Source organism: Ambystoma mexicanum, chromosome 11, assembly GCF_040938575.1.
Source record: "Ambystoma mexicanum isolate Mex_15411 chromosome 11, UKY_AmexF1_1, whole genome shotgun sequence".
NCBI lineage: Eukaryota > Metazoa > Chordata > Amphibia > Caudata > Ambystomatidae > Ambystoma > Ambystoma mexicanum.
In genome coordinates this window covers 103,038,427-103,057,967 of record NC_090934.1, presented here as the reverse complement: position 1 = coordinate 103,057,967, position 19,541 = coordinate 103,038,427, and the positions used below count along the sequence as shown (strand labels likewise).

The following is a 19,541-nucleotide window of genomic DNA, read 5'->3' as shown; positions in this document are numbered from 1 at the left end:
AAATGCCTCCTCGTGACAGGGTAATGTCTCTCAATCATTGTAGGTGAGATAGCTCAGTGGGTTGAGCGCTTGCTGCTGCGATCTAAGCGTGATCTGCAGGTCGCGGGTTCGAATCCTGGCAAGGCCAACTCAGCCTTTCATCCTTCCGAGGTCGATAAATGAGTACCAATTTTGGTTGGTGATATGATATTGTATGTAAAATATGTGCTCTGTGTAGCACTTTGGATTAAGGCGCTATGTAAATAACACATCATTATCACGAATAAGCTGAAGGCGAGAGAGAAGGAGAGGGGACTTAAGAGGAAATGAAGCAGGGAGAGAGAGGTAAGAAGAGGAGGATAAAAAGGGGGTGAAAGGGAAAGGAGGAGGAGGGAATGAGAGTATCAGGGAGGGGAGTGGAGAAGAAGACATTTTGAGGAGACACGAAAAGGAGGAGTAGGTGGGGATGGAACGGATAGTGAGAGGAAGGGAGTTCCAGTGGAGGGGGGAAAGGAGCTGAAAGGAGCAAAAATTAGAGGATGCGCATGACGATGGGGGAACAAAGAGAAGGAAGAGGTCTGCAGATCGGAGAGAACGGGAGGGAGTGTAGAATGAGATGAGAGAGGAGAGATATGGGGGCGCAAGATCATGAAGATATTTAAAGATGAAACAGAGTAAGTGGAATTTTAGTTGGGAATGAAAGGAAAGCCAGCCAAGATGAGAGAGCGAGGAGGAGATGGCGTCGGAAGGAGAGAGAAGACAGAGGATACAAATGGCAGAGTGGTAGAGGGATTTGAGGGGGGCAAGATGAGAAGCAGGGAGTCCAAAGAGGAGAGAAGAACAGTGGAAAAGACAAGAAAAGAAAAGGGAGGAGATTAAAAGTTTAGTGGCGTGGAAGGTGAGAGAGGAGAGTACTTTGCGAATATTGAAAAGGTGGTAGCAACATGCACGGGAAGTGAGAGAAATATGGTGGTTGAAGGAGAGGAAGGAGTAAAAGTAAATGCCTAGATTACGAGTATGGGCAGAGATAGGAAGAAGTGATTAGGGGGAGGAAAGTGAATAGAAGGAGGGGAGAAGGAGGAGGAATAGTGTTGCAGGGGAAGAATAAGACTTCAGTCTTGTCTGTATTGAGAGAGAGAAAGTGGGATGAAATCCAGTTTTTAATGGCAGTAAGACAAGAAGGGAGGTTAAGATGGAGGTCAGGAGTGAAGGAAGGAAATGAGAGGAAAAGCTGGTGTCATCGGCGTAGAAGTGGTGAGAAATACCAAAGGAAGAGATGATAGGGGTGTAAAGAGAGAATAGAAAAGGGCCAAAGACAGAGCCTTGGGGTACACCGTAGTCCATGGGAATAGTAGAGGCGGTACGACCTCCCCAGGAGACAGTAAAAGAATGGTGGGAAAGGTAAGAAGAGAGCCAGTTGAGGACGGAGCCTTTGAAACCTAAAGAGAAAAGAGTTTTGAGAAGTAAGGGGTGATCAACTGTGTCAAAGGCTGCAGAGAGATCATGGAGGATGAGGACAGAGGATTGCTTAGAGTAGCGAACAGTGAGGATGGAGTTGAGAACCTGAGTGAGAGCAGTCTCAGAGGAGTGTTTAGGGGGAAAGCCATATTGAAAGAGGGAAGGAGAGAAAAGTTAGTAACAAATGCAGAGAGCTAAGAATAGACTATGCGTTCAAGTAATTTAGAGAGCAATGGAAGAAGAGAGATTGGACGGAAGTTGGATATAAAATGGGGATTAGCGGAAGGTTTCTTCAGAATAGGGATGATAGTAGCATGCTTGAAGGCAGAGGGGAAAGTAGCAGAAGAGAAACAGATATTGAAGAAGGAGAGTAGGTAAGGAATGAGGAGAGCGTAGATCTTAGGAATAAGGAGGGTAGGGAGTGGATCAGAAGGGGCAGCAGTGCGATGAGATTTGGACAGGAGAAGGGAAACTTCAGAAGGAGTGACAGGAGTGAAGTCAGTCATACAGGTAGGGAGGGACTGGGGGAAAAAAGGAAAACGTAGCAGAAAGAGGAGGAAGTGATGTTTTGGCAAAGAGAGAGCATCTTGGAGGAGAAGAAGTCAGAGAAATCAGAAGGGGATAAGGGCGATGAGGTTGAGGGGTCATGAGTAAGTGGGGAGAGTAGGCGAGAGAGGGTTTGAAAGATACACGACGAGGATGAGAGGCTTGGGAGTGTAGAAGGTTAGAGTAGTAGGAGCGTTTAGCTGAGTTGAGGCTGGAGTCATATAGAGAGTGGTAAGAGAAGTAGGATGTCTAGTTAGATAGAGAGGGGAATATGAGCCAGCAATGCTAGAGGCGGCGTATGAGACGACGCATGGACAAGCGGTGGGAGGAAAGCAAAGGTTGATAAAGCTTACGAGTAGGGTGGAAGGATGAGAGAGGATAGAGTTGACCAGTAAAGTTTGATGGAGACAGAGAGGATAGGGCTTTATTAGCTGAGAGAGAAGAAAAGTCAGAGAGAGGGGGAAGAGAGGAGGAGCAAGTATCGTGAAAGAGAGAAGGGCTAAAGTTACAGAGATCTCTTCGATAGAAGGATGAGGAAGAGGGCGAAGGAATGGGTTGAGGGAGAGGAGGAGTAAGGGAGAAGGAGAGTAAGGCATGGCCAGAGAGATAGTTGGGTAGAGTAGAGACGGAGGATGAGGAGTAGGTAGAGTTGAAGATAAGATCAAGAGTGGAGCCAGAAGAATGAGTAGGAGGAGAAGGAAGAGGAGGTAGGAGGTAGGAGTCAAGGATGGAGAAAAGAGGGGAAGGAGGAGGAAGAGAGGGGAGGTGAAGATTGAAATCGCTGAGGACGGTGAGAGGAGAAGGAGAGGGGGAGATAAGACATAGGAGGTGGTCAAGGTCTTCATAAAAGGAGGAAAGTGAGCCGGGAGGTCTATATATAATTGGAAAAGAGATATGGTGAGGGGAAGGGAAGGATTTGTAGAGGTATTCAAAGGAATGGAAGGTTGGGAGAGGTACAGAGGAGGTAGAAGAAAGCTATTTCGGGTGGAAGAGGAGTCCGATGCCTCCACCACGACCAGAGGAACGAGGAACGTGAGAGAAGGAGGAGGAGGATGTAGTGAGAGAGGCAGGAACAGTACAGTTGTGAAGTGGGATCCAGGTTTCAGTTATGCAGAGGAAGTGAAGGTTAAGTCAGAAGAACATGTCCAAGACAGCTGCGGTCTTATTGCAGTTGGATCTAACATTCCAGAGAACAATGTTGATAAGCTTGGAGGGTTGGAGAATAGGGGGGTAGATAAGATTGGGATGAAGGGGAACGGTAGGAAGAGGATGGGGTGGATGGGGAAGGGGGTTGAGCAAGGGAATGGACATGATGATGAGGGGAAGGGAATGGAAAATAGGGAGGAGAGGGAGGGAGGAAAGGAGAGGGGGAAGAGGGAAAGGAGTGAGGGGGACGAGGAGAGTGAGGTCTGGGGATGTGCATGACTGCATGACAGAGAAGCTTGAGTGAGTGGGTCAGGAGGGTCCAGGAGAAGAAGGCGGGTCGTGGGAAGAAGGGGATCAGAAGGTATCAGGAAATATAAGTCGAAAGGGGCCCAGATGGTAGGGAGGGTCCAGCCAACAGGAAGGCCCACAAGGAAGGTCCAGGGTCCATGTTGAGGCAGGCAGTACTTCGAGAGATAGAAACTTGGTGCGGACAATGGGACGACAGACCAGAGGAGCCCAGGAGGTGGCACATTGTTAGTAATCAGGTAGGACTTTGGTGGTAACAGTTGGTCTGAAGGAACAGATGGCTCCGGAGGTAGCACATAACCCTCAGAGGAGATCAAGTTATGGTGGGGGCTGATAGGCAAGAAAGGTCCAGGGGGTAGTAGGCAATTTGCAGATCCAGGGGTTATGGTGCTGGCCGGCAGACAAAGGGAAGAGAGAATCCAGATGGTGGCAAATCCAGTGGTTATGGTGGGAGCAGGCAGTCCAGGGACAAGAGAGTCCGGTGAAGGGGGAATGGTCAGTAGATAGGAAGGGACCAAGAGGCTGCAGGAGCCAGTAAACAGGTAGGACCCGGATTATGGCAACCATTGCAGGAGGCAGCGGCTCTGAAGGGGGCAGGTAGTCCACAGGATTGTGTCCACAGGATTATGTCCGCAGGATTAAGGCAGCCAGTACAGGAGGCAGCGGCAACTGCACTGAAGGTAGCAGTGTGCCCAGGACCCCAGTGATTGTGCAGGGGCAGTAGACAGGTCGAGCCCGTATAGTAGCAGGCAGAGCACTAAATAGATGCCCAGTAATGGTGCCCAGATGAACGCAGGTGAGAGAGGGTTGCGCACTGATAAGTGAGAAGTTAGGCAGGGCAGCCAAGAGTGGCAGGTGGTGGCCCAATACACCCACCTGACAGAGGCAGTGACAGGGCCCGCTTCAGTCAAGGAGAGGCAGGGACAGCATTAGGTTCCTCCAGGCTATGAGGCAAGAGTAGGAGAGGCAGTGAAACCCCCACAGCCTCAGAGAGGCCGGAGCAGAGGAGATGCAATGGAGAAGTGCGGCCTGTAGCCAGCAGAGGTTCAGCTCCTACGCCCAGGATGAGAGCAGGAGAGGCTTGTGAAGAGATGGCCATGGGGCTGGGGCTAGGAAGTGTTTGTAGAGAAGGGCAGAGCAAGCTGGCAGAGACCCAGGACACCAGCCCGGGACAAACGCAGAGGAGGTGCCAGAGCTGGGTGGTGCTGGCACAGAAGGCACAGATGGGTGGAGCAACGGCCGGCAGAGGCCCAGGACAACAACGCCGAAGAGGGTCCGCCAGGTGCTAGCGGCGACCAGCAGCAGAGGAGAGGTGGTGAGCCAGGCACGTCCAACATGGTCGACGCTGCACTAGAGACGGAGGCTGCAGGCACGGATTCCGGTCACCGCAGTACCAGCAGCAGAGGACAGGCGGTGAGCCAGGCACATCCAAGAGGGTCACCGCTGCACTAGAAACAGAGGCTGCAGGCACGGATGCCGGTTCACCGTAGTACAGAGGAGAGGCCAGGGAAGGAGCGTCTGCGGCACCCAGCACAGAAGAAACAGCAGAATCTTGAAAGCTACAGTCCTGAAACTTGATTTGCAGCACTTGAAACGGAGGCTGGAGATGTGGAGCGTCTATTTATAGCAGCGCACCAAACCCTCAGGCATCAGGGCGCTAGTTACTGTAAGTGGAAAGTGACATTTTTCAGAGTGCAAGATCATGCATATAGGTTACAGCATACAGGTGGTAAAACATAAACTAGCAGAGTCTCGACTCATGGTACAGGGGGCTACAATATGTATATAAGCAATCTAATCATGAGTGACAAAATAGGTATGAGTGCACATCCTGGCAAAGCCTCCCCTCATGGTACGGGGGATATATCAGGAATGAAAGCAAACACAAGTGACAATATAAGTGTGAATGCATATTCTGGCAAAGCATGGCATCATGGTACGGGGTCCAACATCAGGAATGAAAGAATCCATGGCAGAGCAGCTTACCTGCAAATCCAAAACCATCTCGAAACTCACAAACTCCTCTGCACTCGCCAATCGGGCTTCCGCCCTGGTAACGGAAAGGAATCGGCCCTCCTACATTTAAAAATCCAAATGGATGAGATCAAAGATAATGGCAACTTGGCCATCCTCCTCCCCCTCAACCACTCGGCAGCCTTTGGTCTGGTGAATCATAAGATTCTCTGCCAACACCTCTCCTCAGCTGCCCACTTTTCATCCAAAGCCATCACCGTGATCGAGTCATTCATACCAACCGCACTATGAGAGTGCTCTCCGCCACTGCGGCAGCCCCACCCTCACCAGTCACCTGTGGAGTGCCTCAAGGTTCATGCGTCTCACTGACCTTGTACGAAATTTTCACCAAACCCCTCTTTGACCGCCATGATGCCTTGGGTGTCACATACACAAAGTATGCTGACAACACCCAAATCCTCCTACCCATCTCTGGAAACTACAACACAGACTCCATCGCACCCAGAAAACTTTACCATACCATCCTATGCCTCAACGACAAACAAAACTGAGCTACTCGTCATTGGCGCACAACCACACCTAAAGACACTCAATAACTACTACAAAAATTCAACATCGACCGTAACACCATTACGGTCGCAAAAGAGGTAGAAATGCTAGGAATATACCTAGACTCCACTCTTTCCTTAACCAGACAGGTTAACTCGATCGCATCAGCTGCAGCATACACTGTTTTACTAATCAATGCCTGCAGACCCTTCCGATATACTGACAGTTGCATTACCTTCACCAGAACCCTCATCCTATCCAGGATCGACTACTGCAACTCCCTTTTTGCAGGTATCAATACCTGCAACACAAAAAACTGCAGAGTATTCAAAATAACGCCATAAGAGCAGCTCGAAACATTTCCAAAAAATACCACATCTCCACAGTCAGACTTAATTTATACTGGCTCCCGGTCCAAGAACGCATCACATTCAAAACATTAGCCCTTACACACAAATGTATTTCAAACACAGCAACTACCTACTTGTCCGGGAAAATCACTAAGCCCCCGTCAACCAGACCCACCCGTGACGCCTTCACACACTCACTTGTCATCCTCAGGAACAAGCAGCAGAAAGCAAGCAGAAGCAGCTTCCAGGTGATTGCTCCCAATATACGGGATGCTCTCCCACTAGCCCTACGATCTGATGCTTCCTATTGGTCTTTTCGCAAAAAGGCCTTAAAACCTGGCTATTCTCACAAGACCTCCAATTCTAACTTAACTAAAGCTAGACTTGTTGCCGTAGACAAAATGTATGCACAACTTTACCATCTCCCGAACCATTACCGTAACTAACACTATCCATTTAAATGTAATTAACTAATGTACACAATGTAATAAAAGTACTTATTGCATTTCCTGCTTGTAACCTTCTGCAACTAAGCTTTCCATGTAAGCAGCACCCAGTTGCCCCCAGGTTCAGTACACTAAACAATTGTCAAAAGTAAACAAATGAGAGACAATATAAGTGTGAATGCAAATCCTGGCAAAGCCTGGCCTCATGGTACGGGGTTCTACATCAGGAATGAAAGCATAAATGAGTGACAATATAAGTGTGAATGCATATTCTGGAAAAGCCTGGCAAATCCTGACCTCATGGTATGGAGGCTACATCAGGAATTAAACAAGCATGAGTGACAATGTAATTGTGAATGCATATTCTGGCAAAGCCTGGCCTCATTGTATGGGGGGAGAGGGGTGCTACGTCAGGAATGAAACAAGCATGAGTGACAATGTAATTGTGAATGCATATTCTGGCAAAGCCTGGCCTCATTGTACAGGGGGGGCTACATCAGGAATGCAAGCAAACATGAGTGACAATATAAGTGTGAATGCATATTCTGGCAAGGCCTGGCAAATCCTGACCTCATGGTATGGAGGCTACATCAGGAATTAAACAAGCATGAGTGACAATGTAATTGTGAATGCATCTTCTGGCAAAGCCTGGCCTCATTGTATGGGGGCAGGGGGGTGCTACATCAGGAATTAAACAAGCATGAGTGACAATGTAATTGTGAATGCATATTCTGGCAAAGCCTGGCCTCATTGTACAGGGGGGTCTACATCAGGAATGCAAGCAAACATGAGTGACAATATAAGTGTGAATGCATATTCTGGCAAAGCCTGGCAAATCCTGACCTCATGGTATGGAGGCTACATCAGGAATTAAACAAACATGAGTGACAATGTAATTGTGAATGCATATTCTGGCAAAGCCTGGCCTCATTGTATGGGGGAGGCGGGCTACATCAGGAATTAAAACAAACATTAGTGACAATATAAGTGTGAATGCATTTTCTGGAAAATCTACACAGGTGTCTAAGCAAACATAGGTGATACTATAAGAGTGAATGCAATTCTGGCAAAGCCTCGCTTCATGGTACGGGGACACATCAGGAATGAAAGGAAACATGAGTGACAATGTAATTGTGAATGCATATTCTAGCAAAGCCTGGCCTCATTGTACAGGGGGGGCTACATCAGGAATGAAAGCAAACATGAGTGACAATATAAGTGTAAATGCATATTTTGGCAAATCCTCGTCTCATGGTACGGGGGCTACATAAGGAATCAAAGCAAACATGAGTGACAATATTAGTGTGAGTGCATATTCTGGCAAAGCCTGGCATCATGGTATGGGGGCTACATCAGGAATGTAAGCAAACATTAGTGACAATATAAGTGTAAATGCATATTCTGGTAAAGCCTGGCATCATGGTATGGGGGCTACTTCAGGAATGAAAACAAACATTAGTGACAATATAAGTGTAAATGCATATTCTGGTAAAGCCTGGCATCGTGGTATGGGGGCTACATCAGGAATGAAAACAAACATTAGTGACAATATAAGTGTAAATGCATATTTTTTCAAAGCCTTGCCTCATGGTACGGGGGCTACATCAGGAATGAAAGCAAACATGAGTGACTATATAAGAGTGAATACATATTCTGGCAAAGCCTGGCCTCATTGTATGGGGGGATACATCAGGAATGAAAGCAAACATGGGTGACAATATAAGAGTGAATACATATTCTGGCAAAGCCTAGCCTCATTGTATGGGGGGGATACATCAGGAATGAAAGCAAACATGGGTGACAATATAAGTGTGAATGCATATTCTGGCAAAGCCTGGCCTCATTGTATGGGGGGATACTTCAGGAATGAAAGCAAACATGGGTGACAATATAAGAGTGAATACATATTCTGGCAAAGCCTGGCCTCATTGTATGGGGGGGATACATCAGGAATGAAAGCAAACATGGGTGACAATATAAGTGTGAATGCATATTCTGGCAAAGCCTGGCCTCATTGTATGGAGGCTACATCAGGAATTAAACAAGCATGAGTGACAATGTAATTGTGAATGCATCTTCTGGCAAAGCCTGGCCTCATTGTATGGGGGCAGGGGGGTGCTACATCAGGAATTAAACAAGCATGAGTGACAATGTAATTGTGAATGCATATTCTGGCAAAGCCTGGCCTCATTGTACAGGGGGGTCTACATCAGGAATGCAAGCAAACATGAGTGACAATATAAGTGTGAATGCATATTCTGGCAAGGCCTGGCAAATCCTGACCTCATGGTATGGAGGCTACATCAGGAATTAAACAAGCATGAGTGACAATGTAATTGTGAATGCATCTTCTGGCAAAGCCTGGCCTCATTGTATGGGGGCAGGGGGGTGCTACATCAGGAATTAAACAAGCATGAGTGACAATGTAATTGTGAATGCATATTCTGGCAAAGCCTGGCCTCATTGTACAGGGGGGTCTACATCAGGAATGCAAGCAAACATGAGTGACAATATAAGTGTGAATGCATATTCTGGCAAAGCCTGGCAAATCCTGACCTCATGGTATGGAGGCTACATCAGGAATTAAACAAACATGAGTGACAATGTAATTGCGAATGCATATTCTGGCAAAGCCTGGCCTCATTGTATGGGGGAGGCGGGCTACATCAGGAATTAAAACAAACATTAGTGACAATATAAGTGTGAATGCATTTTCTGGAAAATCTACACAGGTGTCTAAGCAAACATAGGTGATAATATAAGAGTGAATGCAATTCTGGCAAAGCCTTGCTTCATGGTACGGGGACACATCAGGAATGAAAGGAAACATGAGTGACAATGTAATTGTGAATGCATATTCTAGCAAAGCCTGGCCTCATTGTACAGGGGGGGCTACATCAGGAATGAAAGCAAACATGAGTGACAATATAAGTGTAAATGCATATTTTGGCAAATCCTCGTCTCATGCTACGGGGGCTACATAAGGAATCAAAGCAAACATGAGTGACAATATTAGTGTGAGTGCATATTCTGGCAAAGCCTGGCATCATGGTATGGGGGCTACATCAGGAATGTAAGCAAACATTAGTGACAATATAAGTGTAAATGCATATTCTGGTAAAGCCTGGCATCATGGTATGTGGGCTACTTCAGGAATGAAAACAAACATTAGTGACAATATAAGTGTAAATGCATATTCTGGTAAAGCCTGGCATCGTGGTATGGGGGCTACATCAGGAATGAAAACAAACATTAGTGACAATATAAGTGTAAATGCATATTTTTTCAAAGCCTTGCCTCATGGTACGGGGGCTACATCAGGAATGAAAGCAAACATGAGTGACTATATAAGAGTGAATACATATTCTGGCAAAGCCTGGCCTCATTGTATGGGGGGATACATCAGGAATGAAAGCAAACATGGGTGACAATATAAGAGTGAATACATATTCTGGCAAAGCCTAGCCTCATTGTATGGGGGGATACATCAGGAATGAAAGCAAACATGGGTGACAATATAAGTGTGAATGCATATTCTGGCAAAGCCTGGCCTCATTGTATGGGGGGATACTTCAGGAATGAAAGCAAACATGGGTGACAATATAAGAGTGAATACATATTCTGGCAAAGCCTGGCCTCATTGTATGGGTGGGATACATCAGGAATGAAAGCAAACATGGGTGACAATATAAGTGTGAATGCATATTCTGGCAAAGCCTGGCCTCATTGTATGGGGGGATACATCAGGAATGAAAGCAAACATGGGTGACAATATAAGAGTGAATACATATTCTGGCAAAGCCTGGCCTCATTGTATGGGGGGATACATATGGAATGAAAGCAAACATTAGTGACAATATAAGTGTAAATGCATATTTTGGCAAAGCCTCGCCTCATGGTTCGGGGGCTACATCAGGAATGAAAGCAAACATGAGTGACAATATTAGTGTGAGTGCATATTCTGGCAAAGCCTGGCATCATGGTATGGGGTCTACATCAGGAATGAAAGCAAACATTAGTGACAATATAAGTGTAAATGCATATTCTGGTAAAGCCTGGCATCATGGTATGGGGGCTACATCAGGAATGAAAACAAACATTAGTGACAATATAAGTGTAAATGCATATTTTTTCAAAGCCTTGCCTCATGGTACGGGGGCTACATCAGGAATGAAAGCAAACATGAGTGACTATATAAGAGTGAATACATATTCTGGCAAAGACTGGCCTCATTGTATGGGGGGATACATCAGGAATGAAAGCAAACATGGGTGACAATATAAGAGTGAATACATATTCTGGCAAAGCCTGGCCTCATTGTATGGGGGGATACATCAGGAATGAAAGCAAACATGGGTGACAATATAAGTGTGAATGCATATTCTGGCAAAGCCTGGCCTCATTGTATGGGGGGATACATCAGGAATGAAAGCAAACATGGGTGACAATATAAGAGTGAAAACATATTCTGGCAAAGCCTGGCCTCATTGTATGGGGGGGATACATCAGGAATTAAAGCAAACATGGGTGACAATATAAGTGTGAATGCATATTCTGGCAAAGCCTGGCCTCATTGTATGGGCGGATACATCAGGAATGAAAGCAAACATGGGTGACAATATAAGAGTGAATACATATTCTGGCAAAGCCTGGCCTCATTGTATGGGGGGATACATCAGGAATGAAAGCAAACATGGGTGACAATATAAGTGTGAATGCATATTCTGGCAAAGCCTGGCATCATGGTATGGGGGCTACATCAGGAATGAAAGCAAACATGAGTGACAATATTAGTGTGAGTGCATATTCTGGCAAAGCCTGGTATCATGGTATGGGGGCTACATCAGGAATGAAAGCAAACATAGTGACAATATTAGTGTGAGTGCATATTCTGGCAAAGCCTGGCATCATGGTACGGGGATACATCAGGAATGAAAACAAACATTAGTGACAATATAAGTGTGAGTGCATATTCTGGCAAAGCCTGGCATCATGGTACGGGGGCTACATAAGGAATGAAAGCAAACAGTAGTGACAATATTAGTGTGAGTGCATATTCTGGCAAAGCCTCGCCTCATGGTACGGGGGATACATCAGGAATGAAAGCAAACATTAGTGACAATATTAGTTTGAGTGCATATTCTGGCAAAGCCTGGCCTCATGGTACGGGGATACATCAGGAATGAAAACAAACATTAGTGACAATATTAGTGTGAGTGCATATTCTGGCAAAGCCTGGCCTCATGGTATGGGGGATACCTCAGGAATGAAAGCAAACATTAGTGACAATATTTGTGTGAGTGCATATTCTGGCAAAGCCTCGCCTCATGGTACGGGGGCTACATCAGGAATGAAAGCAAACATTAGTGACAATATTTGTGTGAGTGCATATTCTGGCAAAGCCTCGCCTCATGGTACGGGGGCTACATCAGGAATGAAAGCAAACATTAGTGACAATATTAGTGTGAGTGCATATTCTGGCAAAGCCTCGCCTCATGGTACGGGCGCTACATCAGGAATGAAAGCAAACATTAGTGGCAATATTAGTGTGAGTGCATATTCTGGCAAAGCCTCGCCTCATGGTACGGGGGATACATCAGGAATGAAAGCAAACATTAGTGACAATATTAATGTGAGTGCATATTCTGGCAAAGCCTCGCCTCATGGTATGGGGGATACATCAGGAATGAAAGCAAACATTAGTGACAATATTAGTGTGAGTGCATATTCTGGCAAAGCCTCGCCTCATGGTATGGGGGATACATCAGGAATGAAAGCAAACATTAGTGACAATATTAGTGTGAGTGCATATCCTGGCAAAGCCTCGCCTCATGGTATGGGGGCTACATCAGGAATGAAAGCAAACATTAGTGACAATATTCGTGTGAGTGCATATTCTGGCAAAGCCTCGCCTCATGGTATGGAGGATACATCAGGAATGAAAGCAAACATTAGTGACAATATTAGTGTGAGTGCATATTCTGGCAAAGCCTGGCATCATGGTATGGGGGCTACATCAGGAATGAAAGCAAACATGAGTGACAATGTAAGTGTGAGTGCATATTCTGGCAAAGCCTGGCATCATGGTATGGGGGATACATCAGGAATGAAAGCAAACATGAGTGACAATATAAGTGTGAGTGCATATTCTGGCAAAGCCTGGCATCATGGTATGGGGGCTACATCAGGAATGAAAGCAAACATGAGTGACAATATTAGTGTGAGTGCATATTCTGGCAAAGCCTGGCATCATGGTATGGGGGCTACATCAGGAATGAAAGCAAACATGAGTGACAATATTAGTGTGAGTGCATATTCTGGCAAAGCCTGGCATCATGGTACGGGGGCTACATCAGGAATGAAAGCAAACAGTAGTGACAATATTAGTGTGAGTGCATATTCTGGCAAAGCCTCGCCTCATGGTATGGGGGATACATCAGGAATGAAAGCAAACATGAGTGACAATATTAGTGTGAGTGCATATTCTGGCAAAGCCTGGCATCATGGTATGGGGGCTACATCAGGAATGAAAGCAAACATGAGTGACAATATTAGTGTGAGTGCATCATGGTATGGGGGCTACATCAGGAATGAAAGCAAACATGAGTGACAATATTAGTGTGAGTGCATATTCTGGCAAAGCCTGGCCTTATGGTACGGGGATACATCAGGAATGAAAGCAAACATGAGTGACAATATTAGTGTGAGTGCATATTCTGGCAAAGCCAGGCATCATGGTCTGGGGGCTACATCAGGAATGAAAGCAAACATTAGTGACAATATAAGTGTGAGTGCATATTCTGGCAAAGCCTGGCATCATGGTATGGGGGATACATCAGGAATGAAAGCAAACATGAGTGACAATATTAGTGTGAGTGCATATTCTGGCAAAGCCTCGCCTCATGGTACGGGGATACATCAGGAATGAAAGCAAACATTAGTGACAATATTAGTGTGAGTGCATATTCTGGCAAAGCCTCGCCTCATGGTATGGAGGATACATCAGGAATGAAAGCAAACATTAGTGACAATATTAGTGTGAGTGCATATTCTGGCAAAGCCTGGCATCATGGTATGGGGGCTACATCAGGAATGAAAGCAAACATTAGTGACAATATAAGTGTGAGTGCATATTCAGGCAAAGCCTGGCATCATGGTATGGGGGATACATCAGGAATGAAAGCAAACATGAGTGACAATATTAGTGTGAGTGCATTTTCTGGCAAAGCCTGGCATCATGGTATGGGGGCTACATCAGGAATGAAAGCAAACATGAGTGACAATATTAGTGTGAGTGCATATTCTGGCAAAGCCAGGCACCATGGTATGGGGGCTACATCAGGAATGAAAGCAAACATTAGTGACAATATAAGTGTGAGTGCATATTCTGGCAAAGCCTGGCATCATGGTATGGGGGATACATCAGGAATGAAAGCAAACATGAGTGACAATATTAGTATGAGTGCATATTCTGGCAAAGCCTGGCCTCATGTTACGGGGATACATCAGGAATGAAAGCAAACATTAGTGACAATATTAGTGTGAGTGCATATTCTGGCAAAGCCTTGCCTCATGGTACGGGGATACATCAGGAATGAAAGCAAACATGAGTGACAATATTAGTGTGAGTGCATATTCTGGCAAAGCCTGGCATCGTGGTACATCAGGAATGGGGGATACATCAGCTGTGCAGGCAAACATACATGACAGAGCAAAGAGACAAAGTAAGGTTACTTCAGTTGTGTTCAAGATTTAGCATTGGACTAAGAGACAAAGCAGGTGACGTCCGTAAGCAGCAACATGCCACATAAATGTCAGCTGAGGTAGATTCCAAGTAATGTTCAGGGGCAGTAACAGGCTGCAAGATTCAAATCGGCGGCTTGTCAGTGGGACAAAGGGCCTTCATGGTCTACACGGCTAAGTTCTAGATATGGAGACAAGTACAGTTCATTTAGTACAAGAGCATATGTGAGGATTACGACATGTATGGCATAGCCTCCCCTCCTAGAGCGTAGGGCTAATATGACTAACATAAAAGTAGGACTAACTCTTGAAAGTGGCTGTCAAGGCACTACACTTCAGTAGCGTTGCGAGGAGAAAAGGGCTTAAGTGTTACTGTTCAAAGAAACACATATTATAATTAATTTATCTCAAACTAACACTACCTTAAGTTGTAAATTGCAGCATTTCTTTTGTGCGAGATTTTTCATTCCTGGCTGAAAGCTATGAGGACCTATTACAAAAACCCAGGACCACTGCAGTTTCCAATGAGAACATAATCTTGAGAATGGGGGACAGAGAACCAAATACCGGGACAGTCCTGGCAAAACCGGGACGTTTGGTCACCCACCCTGAGTAGGGCAGCATCAAATGTGTTGACGGGTAGAAATAAAGAACAGAACTCTATATGGCACTTGAGGTTAGAAGGATGATAGTGAATGTCAGGTGAATTAGAAGTGAGGAGCCATGGAAGCTAATTGCTGTATCGGTAAGTGCCGGGAGGACGGTTCCAATGGAAGGCTGGAGTAAGACCGTGAACATGCAGGTCGAACTTTAACTACAACCACACCGGGCTTGCTTAGAACGTATTAGACAGCCAATGGATGTTAGCAAGTGCAGTCTGATGGTGGGGTTTTTTAGGGACAGAATTCTGATAAAGGAGGAGCGATAGGCACGGCGGGTAGACTGATGCGAAGGCAGGCAGTTGCGCTTACCAGGATCGAATATGCTTGCGGGTGTGTGGCGCTTCGGTGGGAGTTTGGCAGGGCCTGCAGTGATAGTGAGCAAGTGCATTGGGGTTTTAGGCGGTCAGATGGATGATGGAAGCAGAGGCATAGACAGGTTAGGCCCTAAGCGTGCAAGGCCCATCCGAAATCTGTAAATACCCACTCAGCAGCGTGGTGTGGGCACTTACAGATGTTAATGTCACTACAGTGGGCCTAAATACAGTATCTTCAGGTACCACTTTTTGGACAATCCTGGCTACGCCTCTGGACGGGGGTGACCTTCGTGCTGGCCACGGCTGGAACGGGCCCGACATGGACGAGTGGCCTTAAAAGCAGGCCTTAGAGACGGCCCCTGCGGATTGAGAAGAAGTAGCAAACAAAGGCCAATCACACGATTGCAGGGCAGACCAAAGGAATATGCCTCTCTGAAGCGGCAAATGCGGTTGAAAGCCAGTGGCCAACATGGCATGGAAGTGTAGAAGGACTCCCACCCCTTGTGCCTTCACCAGTCATTAGACGTTTTTGTGGGGATAGCGCAGTGATGAGGGTGGGAACTATAGAAAGCAGTCATGGCTCTCTTTGCCATGTTTATTTTCTGTATTACATTGCTTGTGGGCCAGAGAAAACAACTTGGTGGGTCGCATTGTGGTCCCTGGGCTGTATGTTGGACAAGACTGGTTTAGATTGCGCTTTGCTTCTTACTAAGTTACACTACGTATTCATTTGAAATGCTCAACAATTAAAGGTTGGGTGGTGTGGTAAAAATTGGCAGTAATGCAGCAGTAATTCCATTATATCTGCATTACCGCACCAGCCAACTACGAGTTTGGTGGAGAGGAGGAGGATTCCCCTCCACCTAAGGGCTGGCGGTAAATCCACCACCTTTCTGCAAAAAAAAGAAAAATCAGTGGAATTACCGCCAGTGGTAATTCTTCCAAAATAGCATGGAGTCCTACAGACTCCAATTACTGGGCTCTAACAGCGTCTACCACCACTTGTAATACGTGGGTAATTCCAATAGACCAAGTGGTGATAACAGTAATTTTGTTTGGTGGTATTTTAGGAGATTTACCGCTGAGATACCAATAAACTAGTGATGAGGCCCAATGTTCTGAGTGCATTTTAAAATGCATCCACCTTGGCTATGCTGAAATCTGAACCTGATTCGAAGAGCAATTTATAAGCATAAAAGTGATTTTTTTCACATCCATAATTGTCAATCTTGGGAGAATCGTCACTCATCCACAAAGCCAAGGGCCTTAGCAAACCTCTGGCCACCCAAAACAGACAGATGGGAGAGCAATCAGGCTGCATGCAGAAGCAGGCCCTACCGCCAGTTACTGTTTTCCCATTGCACACAATACAGCCTGTTGACGTCAATAGCAGTAACATCAGGGGGTCACTCTGAAATGGGTGGTGCGGGAAAAATGGAGGAAAGAAAGACATACGTGATTGATTTCGCCTTGTTTTGTTCTTAGGTTTTCCACTTCACCTTTATTCATTTGTTTATTTTGGCATTTATTTACAGCACAAAAAACCCCGAGGCATCTAGGCGCTACTTACATTAAGTGCTTGATACAAGAATATGCAGAATATACATGCTAGTAAAGCCTCTCCTCATGTTACGGGCAGCTACATCAGACATGCATATGTAAAATACCTTTAAATAAGTAAAGTTGCATGCGGGGGCCCAACAGCAGTAAGTGCTAATGCCGGTGACCCCCACCCCCATGCAATTTACATTTGTATTAAAATGCCCCGAAATGTGTGCACCAGGTTGTTTGTAGTGTCCACTTCCACTGTCGACTCACTCACTGAGTGACCCCAAAGATCCACCCTACCAACTGAAGTTGTCCTTTCGATGTTCTTGTTTTTAATGAAAGGTCCCTGTTATTCCACAGAAGTGCAACTGACATAACTCTGCATTCATAGCACAGAGCCTCTAAACAGCACACGCAGCAGCTGGTTCTGCTTTCTCCTCCGGCAATGTTATGACCATCTGGCTTTGTCATCTTATGATAAAGGGTCTGGGGGCGCCCAGGCGCGCCGCCCCAGATACCGCTGCAGTGTGATTATGAAGGCGTATCGATTCGCCCCCCCCCCTCCTAATAATACCCCAGAGTCTAACGTGAGCCCCGTGTCCTGCAACACAACAGGGATAAATGGATTGAAGATAACAATTCTTCAGTTACACAGGCTTTAGGTTTGCATTCATCACCCAAGTCTCCAAAGTTCCTGGCAGGCAGCAGGAATATTATTTGGCAAGACAGTAAACTGTGCTTTGAATAGACATAACTGCTGAACCCATATGCATGCATTAGTAATGGCCGAACCCCAAACCCTCACCCATAATGATAGGCTCACAACTTGTTTCAAGTGTTGGCAATAAAAGGCCGTAGGATTTTATTGTACAGGTATGGGTTATGACAATAACAATATCACATATCATGATGGTATCATACTTTTGGGCACCGGGTCCTGAGGTTACCCCATCGGACCCGTGCCGCCACACACGGGCAGGTTGCCGGCTGACCGTGTTCCCCCAAAAGTATGGCCTAGAGACAGCCCCTGTGAGCAAGTGTTGTATTGATTTCCCGAAAGAAATGCTCCATGCCCTGACTAGACAGGTGGGTGCCGTCGTGGAGAAAGAGGTCTGGGTTGCCTAGTGTAATGGCTGGGTGTTTTATGAAACCCAGTCCTCTTGTCATACAGAATCTCTCTAAAGTCCTGTTCAGTTTTCTTAGGATATGTCAATAGATTTGTAGCAGTTGGCCCCTAGCCATTTCTTTCTTGGTAAGATGGCTGAGAAGTATATTTCGATACCCCTCCAGTTGTGTGAAATGCCTGCTAGGGAGGAGCAAATTTCTTCGCATAGGATGCGTCTAGCTGTGTTGACTAGGTTGTTGCCCCCTAGATGGATGATCAGGAATTCTGGTGGGTCCCTGTATGCCACCAGTTCCGCTAATGTTTCGTGGATGTCCGCCCAACGTAGGCCTCTGTATCCCCACCATGAAGTAATGGTGTTTCTGAAAAGTGGCCCTTCTTTAGTCTCTTCTGCCCATCTGCCTGTCCTGAAAACGAATGAGTGGTCAACTATCCATGCTGATCGGAGTGTGGTCCTCAATTCGCCTGTTGTTTCTGTGGAGGTGGGAGGGAGGGAAAAGCAAGAAAATTATAAGGGTGGATGGCTATATCGATTGCGGTCTGATATATCTTTTATATAACAGTCGGACTTCCATCCCCCTATGTTTTTTAGTAGTTGCGGTGCTAAACCTCCTTGCCATGCTGCAGTGGCGGCACCTATCCTGAAGGAATGAGTGCCGAAATGTTTGGGATCCCACCCTGCTCTGCTGATTCCTTTCATCAGCACTCCTTTAAATTGGTAGCGGCTTAGGGCCGATGCATCCTTGTGGATTAAAAAACTCCCCCCCACTTTGGGTCATTGTGTGTAATAGAGGTTGGTGATGCACACCGGGCAGTTTGTTGCTTCATCGATGCAACAAATATTGATGGTTCTTTTTGCACCTGTTTTCGACTGTTGCATTTCTATATTAACACTTTCTTGCCTCACCCTGATTTCCATGATGCCCAGGCCGTTTGTGTCCTTGGTGCTGGAAGCGATGAGTTGTCCTACCCGGAATGCCCCGAAGTAGACTAGGAAAAAGGCTGTTTTAAATAACATTATCTCGTATGGGTGCCAGCATATGACTCCCAAATGGCTTGCTATCTGTACCAGTTTGCTGAAATCAAGGGGACGGCGGGTGTCCACTTGCGGACCCTCTAATCTGCCCCATCCCTTCATTGCATAAGAGATGAGGGCGTTCTGGGTGGGGTCTGAATCACCCTGTATTTTTGTAAAGTATGAAATTGCCACCAGGTGTCTTTTAGCCCAATCCCTTTTGAAACCTTGTTCTCGAGCCAATTTTTTAAAAATACTTCTATATCTTTAATCGTTATTAGTTCTACATGGTTTACACCTGTGGCTTTAAATACTGTTTGCAAACACTTACTGTACTGTGTTGCAGTGGTGCTTGCCACTGCCCTCTCTGCCATCTCCGTTA

General features: G+C 46.0%; 1 protein-coding gene across 1 annotated transcript; it reads left to right on the top strand.

Moving 5' to 3' along the window:
* The first annotated feature begins 12,002 nt into the window (after positions 1 to 12,002).
* LOC138504935 (filaggrin-2-like) lies at positions 12,003 to 13,364 on the top strand. Its single transcript, XM_069625328.1, has one exon. It carries the CDS (start codon positions 12,003 to 12,005, stop codon positions 13,362 to 13,364), a length of 1,362 nt encoding a protein of 453 aa, XP_069481429.1.
* Positions 13,365 to 19,541: the final 6,177 nt, after the last annotated feature.